Source organism: Hylobates moloch, unplaced genomic scaffold (genome assembly GCF_009828535.3).
Source record: "Hylobates moloch isolate HMO894 unplaced genomic scaffold, HMol_V3 SCAFFOLD_47, whole genome shotgun sequence".
NCBI lineage: Eukaryota > Metazoa > Chordata > Mammalia > Primates > Hylobatidae > Hylobates > Hylobates moloch.
The window spans coordinates 1,157,603-1,177,251 of record NW_026652322.1 but is presented as its reverse complement, the minus strand read 5'-3'; the positions used below and the strand labels follow the sequence as shown (position 1 = coordinate 1,177,251).

The window sequence follows — 19,649 nt, the reverse complement described above, 5'->3', positions numbered from 1 at the left end:
AATGTGCCAGCGTGCACCCCAAGACCTGCCCTGTGGTACTGCCCCCCCGAGACCCGCCCACTCAACGGCCTAGGCCCCCCTAGCACCCCACTTGATCACCGAGGGTACCAGGCCCTGTCAGACAGCCCCCCGGGGGCCCGAATCTTCACCGAGTCAGAGAAGAGGCCACTCAGCATCCAAGACAGCTTCGTGGAGGTGTCCCCAGTGTGCCCCCGGCCCCGGGTCCGCCTTGGCTCGGAGATCCGTGACTCTGTGGTGTGAGAGTCGACTTCCAGAGGATGCTGCCGTGGCTTCAGGGGCTGTGAATGCTCGGAGAGGGTCAACTGGACCTCCCCTCTGCTCTGCTCTTCGTGGAATACAACCGTGGTGCCCAGCCCTTGGGAGCCTTGGAGCCAGCTGGCCTGCTGCTTTCCAGTCAAGTAGCGAGGCTCCTACCACCCAGACACCCAAACAGCCATGGCTCCAGAGGTCCTGGCCAAATATGGGGGCCTGCCTAGGTTGGTGGAACAGTGCTCTTTATGTAAACTGAGCCCTTTGTTTAAAAAACAATTCAAAATGTGAAACTAGAGTGAGAGGGAAGAGATAGCACGGAGTGCAGCACACACGGCCGCTCCAGTTCATGGCCTCCCAGGGGTGCTGGGGATGCATCCAAAGTGGTTTGAGACAGAGTTGGAAACTCTCACCAACTGGCCTCTTCACCTTCCCCCTTATCCCACTGCCACCAGCTGCCCTGTCTCACTGCAGATTCAGGACCAGCTTGGGCTCCGTGCGTTCTGCCTTGCCAGCCAGCCGAGGATGTAGTTGTTGCTGCCGTCATCCCACCACCTCAGGGACCAGAGGGCTAGGTTGGCACTGCGGCCCTCACCAAGTCCTGTTGGCTCGGACCCAACTCCTGGACCTTTCTGGCCTGTATCAGGCTGTGGCCACACGAGAGGACAGTGTGAGCTCAGGAGAGACTTAGTGACAATGTACGCCTTTCCCTCAGAATTCAAGGAAGAGACTGTTGCCTGCCTTCCTCCATGTTAGCATGGAACCTGTGTCCCTTCCCACCATATCCACCCTCGCTCCATCTTGGAACTCAAACACGAGGAACTAACTGTACCCTGGTCTTCTCCCCAGTTCCCAATTCACCCAATCCCTCACCTTCCTCCACTCTAAGGGATATCAACACTGCCCAGCACAGGAGCCCTGAATTTACGTGGTTTTTACATATTTTTTAATAAGATGCACTTTATGTCATTTTTTAATAAATCTGAAGAATTATTGTTTAATCCTAGCTCTTCCTCTTCAAGGACAGTTGCTTTTTGAGGTAGGTCTAGTTTTCTGAGTTCTGAGGGGTTCTGAACCTCCTCTTTGCAGGGTCAAGTGAGCCAGAGTCAGCCTAGCCTGGTCAGCAGCATCTCCCTGTGGGGCAGCTCTGAGGCGGGGGGCTTAACGCACTGATAGGCAGAGGCAGGGGGTTCATTGCGTTTACTTAAGCCCCTTTATTCTGCATTCCCAATTCAGTTTAGCAAGGGTAGGGACACAAGGGATGGGATGGGATGGGGGCCGTTTGTTAAAAGTTTTTAATTCTTCAAATCATGCAGTAAAATAGACTTTACTGATGTACTGTTTACATTTTGACACATGCAGAGACTCATCTAACCACCACCCCAATCAGGATACAAGAGAGTACCATGCCTCCTGCTGCCCCTTCATCCTCACACCCTCCCATGGGGACAGCCAGCATGGGTGTGGCTTGACTTCCCACTGGCCTCTGCTCGATATGCTGCTTATTCCTAGGATGATCGAAGGCTCTTAGAAGAGAAGTCCAGTCCTTCCTCACACCAGTGTATCTCATGTCACGCACAGGGTCAAACTTCTAAACCTTTATTAGTGATTAGTACAAACACAAATGGAGCAATGACAACAGCAGTGAGGAGAGGCCCTGACAGGGAGGGCCGCCACTGCCTGGGGTGAGGCTGTACAGTGCCAGCTCCAGACTGGGCCAGCTTGGCCCGCACTGGTAACACAGGCTTGACTTCGGCCACAGCTCAGCAGTAGAAAGGTTCTTGGACAGGGTGCCAGGACACATGCTGGGGCTGCTGTCACAGGACAATCTTAAAGGAGCTGAACAAGAGAAAAGGGGTGGGTTTTCTGCTGGAAGAGGAGGGTAGGGACTAAACCCAAACTTGCCCCCTTCTCCCTTTAGACCCTTCTTTGGAACGAGCTGTGTCCCATGTGTTAGCACCCCCAGAAGAACTCCCTGAGACATCCAGAGGGAGCTTTCTGGACCCACATACAGGGTCAGAGCTTCTAAACCTTTATTACTAATTAGTACAAACAGAGCAATGACAATGGCAATGGGAAGGGGAGAGGCCTCGACAAGGAGGGCTGCCCCTGCCCGGGGTGAGACTGCCAGCTTAGTTGGCCCTGTGTGTGGGGACTTGGGCTTTCTCTCACCCTGGCACCACCTCCTGTAGCAATGCCCTAGGCCCAGAGGCAGGACCACTGTCATACCTGGCAAAGTCTGGAGAACGGGAGATGACGTGCTGGAACTCAGAGAGGTTGATGGTTCCATCCCTGTCAATGTCAGACTCCTCCAGGATCTGGGAAAGGGAGAGTTTCAGGCCAGAGCCCCAACCCCTCCCTCCCGCTCCTAGGCCCAGCTTGGGCAGGGCCTGCTCAGCTGCTCACGTTGTCGATGAGCTGCTGCATCTCAGACGCACTAAGCCGTGTGTCCTCGCCCTCTCCCGTGAGGCAGTTCACCAGCCGGCTCAGGTCTTCTCTGTTCAAGGTTCCATCATCATCAAAGTCTAGAGAGCAGACACAGGAAGCCAAAAGACACGGTTGGGAGGGGCTCTGAGGTTCCCCAAACGGCGCCCATTTCCCAAGCAGGGCCACCACAAAGCCCACGTGGGAAGGAGTGGTGTCCTGCTGGGCTGCTCCTGGTTCTCACCGAAGATGAGGAAGGCGTAATGGGACTTGATGTCCGGCGTGGCTGTGTCACTGAACACACTGAGGAGGTCCAGGAAGTCCTCAAAGCTAAGGCTGTCTCTGGCTGGGGATGTGGAGAAGACCCTGCAGATTCGCTCCTTGAAGGGGTTGGCCTAGGAGAACAAACACCACAGGACGTGGCCCAGGTCACACACTCATGAAACCCTACCAGAAACTTGAGAGAGCAGGTCACAGGACCAGCACCAGGGAGCTCAGGCTCGTGGGGGTGAACGATCAGTGCTTTGGGGCCAACATGGAGGGCAGTGGGGGCACAGGAAAGCAAACTGACCCAGTTGGGGAAGGGACTGAGATGGCTTCCTGGGAGACAAGTGTTTAACCCAAAGGCAGGTCACACACAACATAAGTGTGGGCAGAGAGGGAAGAAGAAGTCATCCTAAACAAAGGGAACGAGGTGGGCTGGTTATTTTAAAACACAAATATTTAATTGAACAGCTATTGTGTTACAGGCACTGGGCCAGGCCCTTTGCACAGAAATTTTGCAGCAGCCCTACGGAGTGGCAATCAGTCTCTAGAACACGGTTCCTCAAACTTTAATAAGGTAACTCAACTCCTCTTAAGGGATAAAACTTCTTTGAACTTCCAAGATTATGTTCTAGAATCCCCATTTGAAAAGCACCATGCTAGATAATTCTGCCCGGTGATTTTGGTAAAGTCCTTGCCCCTAGAAAATTAGAACTAAGCAGAAAAATGACCAGAATGGGGACCAGTGACCCCATGATCTCAAAGCTAGTGGCAGATGGAGTTGGGGGTCTAGCAGGGAGGGAGTGGTGGGAGAGGTGTTAAAGGGGGGGAGCACTTGCACCTTGAGCTCTGGAAGGCTGAGAATCTGCTCAAAGGGCACTTGTGCCCGAAGTGACGACTCCACGCTCCGCTGCTCCTGGGGAAGCAGCTCACAAAACCGCCTGTGGGCTCTGGTAGAGAGAGGGAAACTGTTGGTGTTCTCAGCGATCGGACTCCCTGTGTGTTCATTCCCACTCCTTGCCTGCTGCTCATTATCAACCAGGTGAGGAGCTAAAACCACGTACACAGAACTTCCGAGTCATCAGGCAACAGTAAGCAAAAGGACATGTCACAAGGCCGTATAGTCTAGGAGTCTATTCTTGCAACGAGTATTTACTGAGCATTTACTATGTGCTGGGCACTGATTCTAGAGATCCCCAAGGGATGAAGAGGTTGGGGAAGGAGCCAGAAGTTGGCCCTAAAGAACTGGCCGGGCACGGTGGCTCACACCTGTAATCCCAGCACTTTGGGAGGCCAAGGCCGGCAGAGCATTTGAGGTTAGGAGTCTGAGCAACATGGTGAAACCCCTTCTCTACTAAAAATATAAAAATTAGCCGGGCATGGTGGCGGATGCCTGTAATCCCAGCTACTCAGGTGGCTGAGGCAGAAGAATTGCTTGAATCCGGAGGCAGAGGCTGCAGTGAGCCGAGATCGTGCCCCAGCACTCCAGCCTGGGCAACAGAGGGAGACTCTGTCTCAAAAAAAAAAAAAAAAAAAAAAGGAGAAAAGAGCAAAACCAAAAATCTCATTCTCACCTTCACTCCAGGGATCTCTTGCCCTCAAAGCCTCCTTTTTAGCAGCCACCCTGAACTGTCCTCCTCCTCGGCCTTCACCTCTTTCCCATGAGATTATCTTTGCCGCAGGAAGCCCAGGCACCTCCTCACTCAAAGTGCCCTGGCCTGCATAAATCTGGCAAAAGGGCTTCCAGCCCAAGTTCAAATCTACTTACTCAGAGTGTTGTCTTAAGCAGTTACCAAACCTTTCTGAACCTGTTTCATTGTCCAATACCTCTCTCCTAAAGATTAAATTAGGTAATGCAGGCAACCATTTAGCACAGTCCCTGGCACATGGTGACTGCTCAGAAAGCGATAACGGTTACTGTATTATTCAGGTAAAGTTGGGAGAAGGAGCCAGGCTCCCCAAGACTTCTGTGGTTTAGCCACTGGGCAAGGTCGGCCCCTGCCGGACTGGGGCGGAAAGTTCGGCAGTGCTGAAGCTAGTGGAGCTCAGGGTCAAAGAGCGCCTAACTTTTCCTGGAGGCGGTGAGGTGGCTCCGCGGTGCCACGCTGGGGCCTCAGGCGAGAGCAGGGAGGGCGTGCCAGGAGGAGGGCGCAGCGCGGGCTAGGTCTCCCGGCCTCCAGCTCCCGCTCCTCTGCAGACCTCAGGCCAGCCCCCGCCCCTCCCTCGGGACAGCGCCCCCGAAGCTGTCTCTAGAGGATCCCGGGGTCGGAGGCAGGGTTCAAGGCAGCACTTACAGGAGGATCTCCTGCTTCGTCAGGAACGTCAAGTCCTGGAAGGCAAAGCCAGAGCGGGGATTAGCGGACCGCTGGGAGGCCGCGGCCGCCCCGCAGCCAGCTCCCGGACCCTGCTCCCGGGAACAGGCCCGCACGCGAGCTCCCTAGGGCCAGGCGTCCCGCGCACCTGGTACTCGGCCAGCAGCTCCTTGGACAGGCGACTGCCCGAGCCCCCCATCGCCCCGCCGCGCACAGTTCCGCCAACTCGCCTCGAGACGCAGACAACTTTCTCACTTCCGCCCTTGGGCCGCGTCACTGCCCGGTCCCCGCGGCAACCGCTCCTGGGGCCACCACCCCCGGGCCCGCCCCCTCCTAAAAGCGGCCAGGCGTTTCCAGCCGGGTTTGGCAGGCGAGCTGCAAGGCTCCCAGCGGTCCTAGGCGAGCTGGAGGCGGGGCCCGGGGAGGGGCCCGACGCTCCGGGGCGGGGCCCAGGACTCACGGCCCCGCCTCCGGGGTGAGCGGGGGCGGGCCACGCCGCCCGCGTGCGTGCTGGCTGCGTATACGCCACGGGCGTCGTGACCTCCCTGTGGCCCCGGTAGCGGCTGCGGAAAAGGTCGCGAGGAGCATGCGCTTCGGCTGCAGTAGGTGGTGGCGGCGGCAGCCCTGGGTGGGGTCCCGTAGGGGCATGTGAGAAGTCACTGGAGCTAGCGTTTCCGGGAAACCTGGAGACTCGCTGAGTGGCGGGGGTCGTCGGCTGCCCCTCTGCCCAGCAGGGGCTCTTCTAGATGTTATCATCAGGCAATCGCTGCACCTGTCGCAGCCCCCAAGCCACCTCTTCCAGAAGTAACCATAACTTTGCTTCCTTCTTAGGCTATTTACTGAGGACCCACTGGATGTCAAGCACTGTACATAGTTTTCTTCGATTGTTGCAATATCCCTTGCAAGGTAGGTTCCCATTTTACAAAGATGGAAATACGTAAGTCCGAAGGGTTTTAGTGATTTTTCCGGGCGCCGGCATTTAGAAGGTAATCGGTCCAGTCCACGGCACTTTTAAAGGCTCTCCACTGCTGTTCTCATCATTCCAGCTGACCTGCCGTCCTTTTGACTCTATCTCACCCCTAGACTGCTGACCCTTTGCTCTTGTCCCCTCTTAACCTCTAGGATAATGTTTGGCACATAGTAGGCTCTCAGTAAATATTATCGAATGCGTAATAAATGAATGAACATATACTACTGCAAAAGGTAAGGATTCCAAACTGCTGGGAGGAGGAAGTGGAGGTTGTGTTGGTCAGGCTGGGATTAATTCTTGATCCTTCCAATCCATTATACTTGCTGATCTTTGTAAAGTCTAAATCTGAGCATGTTAGTCTCAGTTTATAACCATTAAATGGTTAAAAACCCAAATCCTGGCCCTCTGTAACTGGACTTCCTCCTATTGGCTCTCTGTGTTTCAGCCACTTTGGGCCCTTAGTCCCTCTTCCATCTTATCCTCAGGGAAGCCTTTCCTGACTCCCTAGACTGCCTAGGAATCTACTTTACACTTGAAGAATGCCCAGTGCTTCTCCTTGGCAGCATGTGTTTAATAAGACCCACTGTATTAACATGTACATTCCATCATTGTAGAAATATTCAAGGCCAGGCGCGGTGGCTCATGCCTGTAATCTTAGCACTTTGGGAGGCCAAAGCAGGTGGACCACTTGAGGCCAGGAGTTCAAGACCAGCATGGCCAACATGGCAAAACCCCGTCTCTACTAAAAATACAAAAATTAGCCAGGCATGGTTGAACCTGGGAGCTGGAAGTTGCAGTGAGTGGAGATTGTGCCACTGCAGTCCAGCCTGGGCAACAGAGTGAGACTCTGTCTCAAAAAAAAAAAAAAAAAAGATAACTAGGGTATAGGCCCATCCCAACCTGATCATTTTTCTCTTTTTTGAGACAGAGTCTCGCTCTGTCGCCTAGGCTGGAGTGCAGTGGCACGATCTCGGCTCACTGCAAGCTCCGCCTCCTGGGTTCACGCCATTCTCCTGCCTCAGCCTACCCAGCAGCTGGGACTACAGGCGCCCGCCACCACGCCCGGCTAATTTTTTTGTATTTTTAATAGAGACAGGGTTTCACTGTGTTAGCCAGGATGGTCTGGATCTCCTGACCTCGTGATTCGCCCACCTTGGCCTCCCAAAGTGCTGGGGTTACAGGCATGAGCCACCGTGCCTGGCCGATCATTTTTCTCTTAATAGCAGGCTCTTTCTGTCCAAGAAAGAGTTAGTCTTCTGTTAGTAAAAGCTTAGGCAAAAAGCAAGAAGCTGTCATTATGTCTCCTGTACTAAATAGACCTTGTTTGCCTCTTACAAGCCAAGGCGAATACCTGGGCTGCATGGTAATAAGTATCTGTCTTTTTTTTTTTTTTTTTTTTTGAGACAGAGTTTCACTCTTGTTGCCCAGGCTGGAGTGCAATGGCATGATCTCGGCTCACCGCAACCTCCGCCTCCCAAGTTCAAGCAGTTCTCCTGCCTCAGCCTCCTGAATAGCTGGGATTACAGGCATGTGCCACCAAGCCCGGCTAGTTTTGTCTTTTTAGTAGAGACAGGGTTTCTCCATGTTGGTGAGGCTGGTCTCGAACTCTCAACCTCAGGTGATCGCCTGTCTTGGCCTCCCAAAGTGCTAGGATTACAGGCGTGAGCCACTGCACCCAGCCATAAGTATCTCTATAGTGAAGACATGAGAGTCAGCTTTGTGCCTGGTGACCAGCTGTGATCTAGATCTCTCAGTCACTTCACTTGGCTCTGAACCCTTCATGGAACAACCTTCTGGTTTTCATTTTGCTTCCTGATTCATTTTGTACACTGACCAGCCAGCAAGAACCTTTTGTGCCATTTGGCACATTTCTCTTTGTAAATTATTATTATTTTTGAGATGGAGTCTCACTCTGTCACCAGGCTGGAGTACAGTGGTATGATCTCGGCTTACTGCAACCTCCTCCTCCCAGGTTCAAGCGATTCTCCTGCCTCAGCCTCCTGAATAGCTGGGATTACAGGCATGTGCCACCACGCCCAGCTAGTTTTGTATTTTTAGTAGAGACAAGGTTTCTCCATGTTGGTCAGGCTGGTCTCGAACTCCCAACCCCAGGTGATCGCCTGTCTTGGCCTCCCAAAGTGCTAGGATTACAGGCGTGAGCCACTGCACCCAGCCATAAGTATCTCTTTATAGTGAAGACATGAGAGTCAGCTTTGTGCCTGGTGACCAGCTGTGATCTAGATCTCTCAGCCACTTCACTTGGCTCTGAACCCTTCATGGAACAACCTTCTGGTTTTCATTTTGCTTCCTGATTCATTTTGTACACTGACCAGCCAGCAAGAACCTTTTGTGCCATTTGGCACATTTCTCATTGTAAATTATTATTATTTTTGAGATGGAGTCTCACTCTGTCATCAGGCTGGAGTACAGTGGTATGATCTCGGCTTACTGCAACCTCCGCCTCCCAGGTTCAAGCGATTCCCCTGCCTCAGCCTCCTGAGTACCTGGGATTACAGGAGTGCACCACTATGCCCAGCTAATTTTTGTATTTTTTTTAGTAGAGACGGGGTTTCACCATGTTGGCCAGATGGTCTCGATCTCCTGATCTCTTGATCCGCCTCCCTCAGCCTCCCAAAGTGCTGGGATTATAGGCATGAGCCACCACGCCCGGCCTCTCAGGGTAAATTATTAAATGGGCAGTCTGAATCATCTGGTAGTCCTTGGTGAATCTGGTTAGCATATTGTCCCTCCTGTACCTGATCAACTCTTGGTACAGTGATAAAACCGAGCTGCTGATATACTTTTATTTTTTATTTTGTTTATTTTTTTGAGACAGAGTCTCACTCTGTCACCAGGCTGGAGTGCAGTGGTGCGATCTTAGCTCACTGCAACCTCCGCCTCCCAGGTTCAAGCGATTCTCCTGCCTTAGCCTCCCGAGTAGCTGAGATTACAGACGCTTACTACCACACCTGGCTAATTTTTTTGTATTTTTAGTAGAGACGAGGTTTCACCATATTGGCCAGGCTGGTCTCGAACTCCTGACTTCGTGATCTACCCACCTTGGCCCCCCAAAGTGCTGGGATTACAGGCGTGAGCCACTGTGCCTGGACTTCATTGTAATTTTCTTTTTTTCCCCTTTTTTTTTTTTTTTTGAGATAGAGTCTCGCTCTGTCACAAGGCTGGAATGTGGTGGCATGATCTCAGTTCACCACAACCTCCACCTCCCAGGTTCAAGTGATTCTCCTGCCTCATCCTCCCAAGTAGCTGGGACTACAGGTGTGCGCCCACCACCACGCCCAGCTAATTTTTGTATTTTTAGTAGAGACAGGGTTTCACCATGTTGGCCAGGATGGTCTCGGTATCTTGACCTTGTGATTCACCCGCGTCGCCTCCCAAAGTGCTGGTCCAGGGATTACAGGTGTGAGCCACCGCACCCAGCCCCTCATTGTGATATTGATTTGCCTTTTCTTATTGATTAATGATGTTAAACATCCCAAATATGCTTGTTGGCCATCTTTTATATCTTATTTGAAAAAATGTCTAAGATTATCTCTTTTTTTCCTCCTTTTTTTGGTTTTCTATTATTTTTATTATCTCATTTTAAATTTTTTCACCTGTCAGATAAGATTCTCTTTTATTAGAATAAGATACTACATTAGTCAGGCCTGGTGGCACATGCCTGTGGTCCCAGCTACTTGGGAGGCTGAGGTGGATGGATTGCTTGAGTCTGGGAGGCAGACATTGCAGTAAGGTGAGAATAAGATACTACATTTGATCATCAAAATTATGCTTAGTTTCACTTTTTTTTTTTTGGTCTTTTACCTTGCAGCTCCAGCTCAAAGGATTAGCTTCATTTTTAAACATTTTTGGCCAGGTGCAGTGGCTCACGCCTGTAATCCCAGCACTTTGGGAGGCCAAGGCGGGTGGATCACCTGAGGTCAGGAGTTTGAGACCAGCCTGGCCAACATGGTGAAACCTCGTCTTTCCTAAAAATACAAAAATTAGCCAGGCATGGTGACACACACCTGTAGTCCCAGCTACTCAGGAGGCTGAGGCATGAAAATCGCTTGAACCTGGGTGGTGGTGGTTGCAGTGAGCCAAGATCATGCCACTGCACTACAGCCTGGCTGACAAGAGTGAGATTCTGTCTTTAAAAAAAAAAAAAAAATTGACCATCTTAACCATTTCTAAGTGTATAGTAGTGTTAAGCACATTCACGATGTTGTGCAGCAAATCTCCAGAACATTTTCATCTTGCAAACTAAGCCTCCATACCCATTAAACTTAGCTTGACTTTTGATATGTAATTTTTTATATGTTTTCTGTTTCCTTTCTGTTTTATTAACATGAAGTTTCTGGACCAGCAGAGCTGAAGGAACCCAAACTTGGACTGAAGTGACTCTACTAAGGTAATGCCTCCTTTTGACATCCTATCTGGGCCAGTGGCAGACCCCTCTCCCTGACAGTGCTGGGACCAGGGCTCCAGGCAGCCAGGGGAAGATGAAGACAGGCACTAATTTCCCCCTTGAAAGGTTGGCCCTGGGCACTTACACACACATTGGTGCCATCCTCACCCAAATGTTTCTATGCATGACCAATTGGAATCACTATGGAACATGGAAAAGCTTTTCCCACAAAAGAAGTGGTCATCTTTGAAACCCTGAGCACTCTCATATACTGGAACTCAGGTATGATTTTCTGGAGGGCAGTTTGATGGTGTGTATCAAAAATCTGAGCCATGGGAGTTTGAGACCACCTGAACAGCATAGCAAGGCCCTGTCTCTACCAAAAACAAAACAAAACAAAACCAAAACCTGAGCCATGGACCTACTCTGACCCAGTGGTATACCAGGATTTTATTTTGAAGGAAAATAAAAACATGATGTGTTCAATGATGAGTGTGTGTGTAGGATGTTTATTGCCACGTTGTGTATAATAGAATGCAACTAGCTACAATCTATATAAACAGTTGAAGATAGGTTAAAAAGTCAAGATCCATCTATGTATGAAAATGAAGCTAAACATAAATTGTGATTTTTCCTTAGGTATTATAACAAAGGGTTATATTTTATCTTTATTTTTTCTGCATTAAAAAATTTACTCAATATATATAATTTTTAGAAAGAAAAAATAGTTGATCTATATGAGACATAAAGTGTGTGTGTGTGTGTGTGTGTGTGTGTGTGTGTGTGTGTATTAGTCTGTTCTCACACTGCTATGAAGAAATACCCAAGACGGGGTAATTTATAAAGGAAAGAGGTTTTATTGACTCACAGTTCCGCAAGGGTGGACAGGCCTCAGGAAACTTACAATCATGACAGAAGGGGAAGCAAACACATCCTTCTTCACATGGCAGCAGCAGGGAGATGTGCAGAGCAAAGAGGGAGGTAAAGCCCCTTATAAAACCATCAGATCTCGTGAGAACTCACTATCACGAGAACAGCATGGAGGTGACTGCCCCCATGATTCAATTACTTTCCACCAGGCCCCTCCCACGGTAAGTGCGGATTATAGGAACCACAAGATGAAATTTGGGTGGAGACATAGCCAAACCATATCTATATATCTATCTATCTATATATTTTTTTTTTGAGATAGAGTTTCACTCTTACTATCCAGGCTGGAGTGCAATGGCGCAATCTCGGCAGTGCCTGGTGGCACATGCCTATAGTTCCAGATACTTGGGATGCTGACGTGAAAGAATCCCTTCAGCCTGGGAGGTCAAGGCTTCAGGGAGACGTGTTTGCACCAATGCACTCCTGCCTGGGTGACAGAGTGAGAACCTGTTTCAAAATAAAATAGGCCGTGGCTGGGTGCGGTGGCTCACACCTGTAATCCCAGCACTTTGGGAAGCCGAGGTGGGTGGATCACCTGAGGTCAGGAGTTCAAGACCAGCCAGACCAACATGGTGAAACCCTGTCTCTGCCAAAAATACAAAATTAGCTGGCTGTGGTGGCACATTCCTATAATCCCAGCTACTTGGGAGGCTGAAGCTGGAGAATCTCTTGAACCTGGGAGGTAGAGGTTGCAGTGAGCCAAGATAGCGCCATTGCACTCCAGCCTGGGTGACACAGTGATAAATAAATAAATAAATAAATAAATAGGCCAGGCGTGGTGGCTGAGGCCTGTAATCCCAGCACTTTGGGAGGCCAAGAGGGAAGGGTCACCTGAGGCCAGAATTTCAAGACCAGCCTGGCCAATGTGGTGAAACCCTGCCTCTACTAAAAATATAAAAATTAGCCCCGCCTCGTGGCGGGTGCCTGTAATTCCAGCTGCTTGGGAGGCTGAGGCATGAGAATCACTTGAACCCGGGAGGTGGAGGTTGCAGTGAGCCAAGATTGCGCCACTGCCCTCTAGCCTGGGTGACAGAGTGAGACTCTGTCTCAAAAAAATAAAAATAAATAAATAAGCTGGGCATGGTGGCTCATGCCTGTAATCCCAGCACTTTGGGAGGCCAAGGCAAAGGGATCACCCGAGGTCAGGAGTTCAAGACCAGCCTGGCCAATATGGTGAAACGCCATCTGTACTAAAAATACAAAAATTACCCGGGTGTGGTGGTGCCTGCCTGTAACCCCAGCTGCCCAGGAGGCTGAGGCGGGAGAACCGCTTGAACTCAGGAGGCGAAGGTTACAGTGAACCAAGATCACTGACACTGCACTCCAGCCTGGGTGACAGAGTGAGACTCCATCTCAAAAAAATAAATTAATTAACTAAATTAAAATCTCTGGAAGTGGGTTACCATCAGGTGTTTTTCATCTTTTATGATTATTTCAGGTCAGCTCTATGGCTCTTCCACATGATTCAAACGAAACTTCCTATTTGCTACCTCCAAACAATGAGGACTGGGACGGGCAAACCATTCCTGACTTTGTTTATGGGCAGAAGGATCTCATGGCAGAAGGGATTCAGTGGCCAAGGAATGCACCTGGCATCCTGGATGCTCTGCCACAATCTCCCTTTGATGCTGCACTCTGCTCTGCCTGGAAGCAGCGGGTGGAGCTGGGGCTGTTTCGCTACCGCCTACGGGAGCTACAGACCCAAATCCTCCCTGGTGCTGTGGGTTTCGTGGCTCAGCTGAATGTGGAGCGTGGTGTGCAGAGGAGGCGCCCGCAGACCATCAAGAGCGTGAGGCAAGCATTTGACCCTGAACAGTTCAACTTCAACAAGATCCGGCCCGGAGAAGTCCTCTTCCGTTTGCACCGGGAGCCTGATCTCCCTGGGACTCTGCTGCAAGAAGACATCCTCGTGGTGATCAACGTCAGCCCCCTGGAGTGGGGCCACGTGCTGCTGGTGCCTGAGCCTGCCCGCGAGCTCCCCCAGCGCCTGCTGCCGGGTGCACTGAGGGCGGGGATTGAGGCTGTGCTGCTGAGCTTACACCCGGGCTTCCGTGTCGGCTTCAACAGCCTGGGAGGCTTGGCCTCAGTGAACCACCTCCACCTGCATGGCTATTACCTGGCTCACAGACTGCCCGTGGAGCAGGCGCCAAGCGAGCCCCTGGACCCTGGAGGCCATTTGCATCTGCTCCAGGACCTCCCAGCTCCCGGCTTCCTCTTTTATACTCGTGGGCCAGGGCCTGACTTGGAGTCCCTGATAAGCAGGGTATGTCGGGTCACTGATTATCTGACTGACCATGAGATTGCACATAACTTGTTTGTGACCCGGGGAGCTCCGCCAGGAAAGACATCACCTTCCTCAGCCCTCACAGGGGTCCGAGTAATTCTGTGGGCCCGGAAGTCCAGCTTTGGGATAAAGGACGGTGAGGCTTTCAGTGTTGCCCTGTGTGAGCTAGCTGGGCATCTCCCTGTCAAAACATCCCAGGACTTCAGCAGCCTGACAGAAGCAGCTGCTGTGGCCCTCATTCAGGACTGTCGGCTGCCCCCATCCCAGGCAGAAGAGGTACAGGCAGCACTGGTGGCCCTGATGTCCCAGGAAGAGCAATAATACTTCTGGATGTATTTATGTTCTTTTTTTCTTTTCTTTTGAGATAGGGTCTCACTCTGTCACCCAGGCTAGAGTGTAGTGGTATGATCCTGGCTCACTGTAGCCTTGACCTCTGGGGCTGAAGTGATCCTCCCACCTCAGCCTCTTGAGTAGCTGAGACTACAGGCATGCACCACCACACACCTTTTTTTTTTTTTTTTTAAACAATTAAGTGATTTTGTATTTTTTTTATATAGACAGGGTTTCACCATGTTGCCCAGGCTGGTCTTGAACTCTTGGGCTGAAGCAATCCTCCCACCTTGGCCTCCCAAAGTGCTGAGATGACAGGAGTGAGCCCCTGGATTCTTTTCTTTTTCTTTCTTTCTTTTTTTTTTGTTTTTTTGAGACAGAGTCTCGCTCTGTCACCTAGGTTGGGGTGCACTGGCACAATCTCGGCTCACTGCAACCTCCACCTCCAGGGTTCGAGTGATTCCCCTGGCTCAGCCTCCCGAGTAGCTGGGACTACAGGCTCCTGCCACCATGCCCGGCTAATTTTTTTGTATTTTTAAAAGAGAAGGGGTTTCACCATGTTGGCTAGGCTGGTCTTGAACTCCTGACCTTAGGTGATCCACCCGCCTCGGCCTCCCAAAGTGCTGGGATTACAGGCGTGAGCCACCACGCCCAGCCAGGATGTATTCATTTTCTACCTGATGAGTCCCTTCCCAGAGCACTGTCCATCATGGTCATTTGGACATTTATTTTCATGGCTGCCTTCTCACCCGTCTCAGCCTAAGAAGAAGGATGAAGAAAGAGCTGATAATGATCTCTTAAAGGGGAGAAAGATAAGTCTCTTTAAAGGGGAGCTGATAATGGTCTCTTTAAAGGGGAGAAAGCCTGGAATAATTCTACTGAGTAAGACTTCATGGATGTATCTGCTACCTTTCCCTGTTCTTGTTCAAGCCCCAGCGGTGTTAAAAAGTAGTGTGTGTGACAGTTACACACTCCTGACTTTACATTTGGACTTTGTCTTCCTTTGATACCAAATGTTAGCAAGGTGATAGTGCATGTGCCTCCAGTATTGAGCTGCCACTTCTGTTCTCAGCCTCTCTGTTTATTCCCCTTTGCTCACCACTTATTTTTATTTCTTTGTCCCTTCTTTCCATTTTGCCCTGCTCCACCCAAATGCCCCACTCCTTCACTTTCCCGGCCACCTTGAGCTTTCCTCTAGCCCCCAACACCGAGTTGAATGCTCTTCACTGACATCATCTGATGTAAAAACACAGTGTTGTCACAACTTTCCAGGTGCACTTTTTTTTTTTTTTGTAAGGCTGGGGTGCAGTGGTGCAATCCCAGCTCACTGCAGACCCAAACTCTTGGGCTCAAGCCACCCTCCCACCTCAGCCCCCTGAGTAGCTGGGACGATAGGTGTGCACCATCACACCTGGCTAATTTTTAAATTTTTTGTAGACAGGGTCTTGCTATGTTGCCCAGGTTTCTGTCAAACCCCTGGCCTTAAGAAATCCTCCCACCTCGGCCTCCCAGAGTGCTAAGATGCCACCACACCTTGCTGCAGGTTTTTGTTTTCCTTTTTGTTTTTTTGACACAGGGTCACTGTCACCCAGGCTGGAGTACAGTGGTATGAACACAGCTAACTGCAGCCTCAACCTCCTGGGCTCAAACAATATTCCCATCTCAGCCTCCCTAGTAGCTGGGACCACAGGCATGTGCCACCACACCCGGCTATTTTTTTTGTAGAGACAGGGTCTTGCCAAGTTGCCCAGGCTGGTCTGGAACTCCTAGCCTCAAGATCCTCCCACCTCAGCCTCCCAAAGTGCTGAGATTACAGGCATGAGCCACCGCACCTGGCCTGAGTCTTTTTTTTTTTTTTTTTCTTCTTGAGTCGGAGTTTCGCTCTGTTGCCCAGGCTGGAGTGCAGTGGCGCGATCTCGGCTCACTGCAACCTCCACCTCCCGGGTTCAAGCAATTCGGCCTGAGTCTTCTTAATACCCCCATTCAAAACAGGGGATGGAGACTGACAGTTTGTACTTTGTTCAAGGTCAGACAACTGGAATCGGGACTGCAGCACAGACAGGTACCAGAAGATGAGCTGGGACAATGTGTGCTTGTGACCGCCTCTCCAGTCAGTGGTTCCCATGGTGGGTAGCGCTGTCCTTAACAGTTTGCCCTCCCTGAGCCTCAGCCATCCCTCCTGGGGTCTTTCCCAAGTACTTTAGAAGCTCCTCTTGATGTAGACACAAAATCCAGAGCTAAGTCATTGTTCCTCCATCTGCATCTGAGTCAATGTGGGAAACTTTTTTTATTTCATTGCTTTGTTCTGTCCTGTTACTCCAGAGATTTCACACTGGTTCCAGAGGAACTAGTCAGTAGACACTATTCTAAGAGAGTATGTGGGTGTGAAATCTCATTTTCCTTTTAGCCCCCTTGACTGTTATACAGCAGAAGTAAAAGAAGTCTTGGGTTGGCTGGGCACGGTGCCTCACACCTTTAATCCTAGCACTTTGGGAAGCTGAGGCAGGCAAATCACTTGAAGTCAGGAGTTCGAGACCAGCCTGGCCAACATGGTGAAACCCCATCTCTACTAAAAATACAAAAATTAGCCGGGCCTTGTGGCGGGCACCTGTAATCCCATCTACTTGGTAGGCTGAGGCAGGAGAATCACTTGAACCCAGGAGGTGGTGGTTGCAGTGAGCTGAGATTGCGCGACTGTACTCCAGCCTGGGTGATAGTGCAAGACTCATTCTCAAAAAAAATAAAGTCTTGGGTCTAGCTCTCAACAGAGATTATCACCGCCACCACTCCTTCCTCAAACACCCTGAAGGAATGAGAGTCCCTGTTCACAGCGTAAGGGTGAAAGGGGGCTCACACAGGTGGGTTCTGGATGCTGGCTGAGTGGGCTCACCCAGGAGGGGTTTTGATTTCTCTGCCTCCCAAAATGTGGGTCCCAGCTCTGGCTTAGGCCTTCAGGTCGTTGGCTCCCTATACCCAGGCCTGTATAAAGCCTTAGTTTCAAGTTTTCATTAGAGGTTTTACATCCCAAATGATGTTACAAAGTCTCCCTGTGATAAAGCAGAATATGCATCCATAACCCATTTTATAAGAAAAACAGTTTAGGCCGGGCGTGGTGGCTCAAGCCTGTAATCCCAGCAGTTTGGAAGGCAGGTGGATCACAAGGTCAGGAGTTCAAGACCAGCCTGGCCAACATAGTGAAACCCCGTCTCTACTAAAAATACAAAAATTAGCTGGGTGTGGTGGCACACATCTATAATCCCAGCTGCTCAGGAGGCTGAGGCAGGAGAATCGCTTGGACCCGGGAGGCAGAGGTGGCAGTGAGCCGAGATTGCGCCACTGCACTCCAGCCTGGGCGGCAGAGAGAGACTTTGTCTCAAAAAAAAAAAAAAAAAAAAAGAAAAGAAAAAGCAGTTTAACATTCTTTCAGAAAATGTTGACCACCCTCATATTTTTGGTAAACTGCAGTAATTTTTCCTTAGTACTTTTTGCAAGCTTTTGCATGCATAAGCTCCAGTATCACACTTAATTTTGCTTGCTTGCTCTCTGAAGGGAGTTCGGGTGACCATTACAGCAAAGTGGATTGTGCGTCCAAAGTGATAAGCCAAATATCAGGATCTTCCCAGTTTCTCCCTAGGACTGATGTTTAAAGGAAAGGCTTCCCTGACTCAAATATGTTTCTCCATATAAAAAGGGGAAAGTAAAATGGGTTTTCTTTCTGGTGGTATTTCTCAGCCATTTATATGCTTTGTGAATCTTCAAGAAGGGGATTTGGACTGCAGCTTTTTCTACTGAGTAGGAAACATGTAGGGGGCCCTTTGTACTCTGAGCCCTGGGCCTTGAGTATGGTAGGAAGTGCTGACCCAGCCCAGGACCTCCCCACGTTTTTGCTTAACTCTTCATGCAGAGGCCGGGCACGGTGGCACACTCCTGTAATCCCAGCACTTTGGGAGGCCGAGGCGGGCAGATCACCGGAGGTCAGGAATTCAAGACCAGCCTGACCAACATGGTGAAACCCAGTCTCTACAAAAATACAAAAATTAACCGGGCATGGTGGCATGCGCCTGTAATCCTAGCCACTCAGGAGGCTGAGGCAGAAGAATCGCTTCAACCCAGGAGGCAGAGTTTGCAATGAGCCAAGATCGTGCCATTGCACTCCAGCCTAGGTGACAGGGTGAGACTCTGTCTCTAAAAAAAAAAAAAAAAAAAAAGATAATCAGAACTCTTCATGCAGGGCCTCGTGTACTAAGAGGGTTTAGACTTGATCTAATGGGAAACCTTGAAGAATACTTAATGTGGAGTAAGAGCTTTACATTTGAGTAACAGCTTTGCATTTGAGGAAGAATACTTATGCTGTAATGGGGAGGATGGAGGGAGTGAAGAATAGAATCAGGGAATCCAATTAACAGACTGCTGAGGCCAGGCGCGGTAGCTCACGCCTGTAATCCCAGCACTTTGGGAGACCAAGGCAGGTGGATCACCTGAAGTCAAGGGTTTGAGAACAGCCTGACCAACATGGTGAAACCCCGTCTCTACTAAAAATACAAAAATTAGCCCGGCATGGTGGCAGACACCTGTAACCCCAGCTACTCAGGAGGCTGAGGCAAGAGAAACACTTGAACCTGGGAAGCAGAGGATGCAGTGAGCTGAGATTGAGCCATTGCACTCCAGCCTGGGCAAGAGAGTGAGACTGTCTCAAAAAAAAAAAAAAAAAAAAAGATTGCTGAATTGTGGTGATTCTGGCAAGAAATGCTGGTCCAGGTCCTAGAACAGTCCCTAGAACACTAAATTGTTTGTTGATGCAATGAGCGTCCTGGAAGTCAAGGGACTATAGAACATTTCCAGGAGGACCATTTCTTTCTTTCCTTTTTCTTTTCTTTTGAGACAGAGTCTCACTCTGTCATCCAGGCTGGAGTGCAGTGGCACAGTCTAGGCTCACTGTAACCTCTGTGTCCCAGGTTCAAGCAATTCTCCTGCCTAGGCCTCCTGAATAGCTGAGACTACAGGCACACACCACCACGCCCAGCTAATTTTTGTATTTTTAGCAGAGACGGGGTTTCACCATATTGGCCAGGCTGGTCTCAAACTCCTGACCTCGTGATCCACCTGCCTCAGCCTCCCAAAGTGCTGGGATTACAGCTGTGAGTCACCGGCCTTTTCTTTTCTTTTTTTTTTTTTTTTAAGAGATGGAGTCTCGCTGTATTGCCCAGCCTGGTCTCAAACTCCTGGCCTCCAGCGATCCTCCTGCCTCAGCTTTCCAAAGTGCTGGGATTACAGATGTAGGCTACCACACCTAGCCAGGAGGAGAGTTTCATATGAGAGTATCATATGCTGAAGAAAGATCAAGAAGTCTGTGAATCAGGCAGCCCATTTCTCCATCAGCTAGGAAGGACATTGGTGTTGAGGTTGACATACCTATCAAGGATAATAACTACCTTGGCATCCAGTGTTTTGATGAAACCT

The 19,649-nt window shown here is 50.2% G+C and overlaps 2 protein-coding genes and 2 pseudogenes across 3 annotated transcripts; 3 read left to right on the top strand and 1 right to left on the bottom strand.

The window, feature by feature from the left end:
• The first annotated feature begins 5 nt into the window (after positions 1–5).
• On the top strand, positions 6–1,271 carry LOC116463642 (semaphorin-4B-like; annotated as a pseudogene).
• On the top strand, positions 306–1,271 carry LOC116463640 (uncharacterized; annotated as a pseudogene).
• A 582-nt stretch (positions 1,272–1,853) lies between these two features.
• Positions 1,854–5,736, bottom strand: LOC116463660 (calcium and integrin-binding protein 1). Its single transcript, XM_032146861.2, has 7 exons — positions 5,419–5,736; positions 5,253–5,287; positions 3,800–3,908; positions 2,939–3,089; positions 2,677–2,795; positions 2,500–2,588; positions 1,854–2,109 (listed from the first exon to the last, which is right to left on the bottom strand). The coding sequence occupies exons 1-7, from the start codon at positions 5,467–5,469 to the stop codon at positions 2,088–2,090; spliced, it is 576 nt and encodes a 191-aa protein (XP_032002752.1). The 5' UTR covers positions 5,470–5,736; the 3' UTR covers positions 1,854–2,087.
• LOC116463656 (GDP-D-glucose phosphorylase 1) lies at positions 5,734–16,315 on the top strand. 2 transcript variants are annotated; one of them, XM_032146857.2, is made up of 5 exons: positions 5,734–5,872; positions 6,102–6,176; positions 7,648–7,766; positions 10,592–10,648; positions 13,014–16,315. In XM_032146857.2, the coding sequence occupies exon 5, from the start codon at positions 13,023–13,025 to the stop codon at positions 14,178–14,180; it is 1,158 nt and encodes a 385-aa protein (XP_032002748.1). In that variant the 5' UTR covers positions 5,734–5,872; positions 6,102–6,176; positions 7,648–7,766; positions 10,592–10,648; positions 13,014–13,022; the 3' UTR covers positions 14,181–16,315. The 2 variants fall into 2 exon arrangements, with proteins under 2 accessions (XP_032002748.1, XP_032002747.1); XM_032146856.2 differs by lacking the exon at positions 7,648–7,766.
• The last annotated feature ends 3,334 nt before the right edge of the window (positions 16,316–19,649 follow it).

Coding starts and splice junctions, on each gene's coding strand:
- LOC116463660 (XM_032146861.2), bottom strand. CDS start 5,469: ATGGGGGGCTCGGGCAGTCGCCTGTCCAAGGAGCTGCTGGCCGAGTAC. Junction 3,909..5,252: donor ACGAAGCAGGAGATCCTCCT/GTAAGTGCTGCC, acceptor TCTCTCTACCAG/AGCCCACAGGCGGTTTTGTG. Junction 2,796..2,938: donor TTACGCCTTCCTCATCTTCG/GTGAGAACCAGG, acceptor TCTGCTCTCTAG/ACTTTGATGATGATGGAACC.
- LOC116463656 (XM_032146856.2), top strand. CDS start 13,023: ATGGCTCTTCCACATGATTCAAACGAAACTTCCTATTTGCTACCTCCA.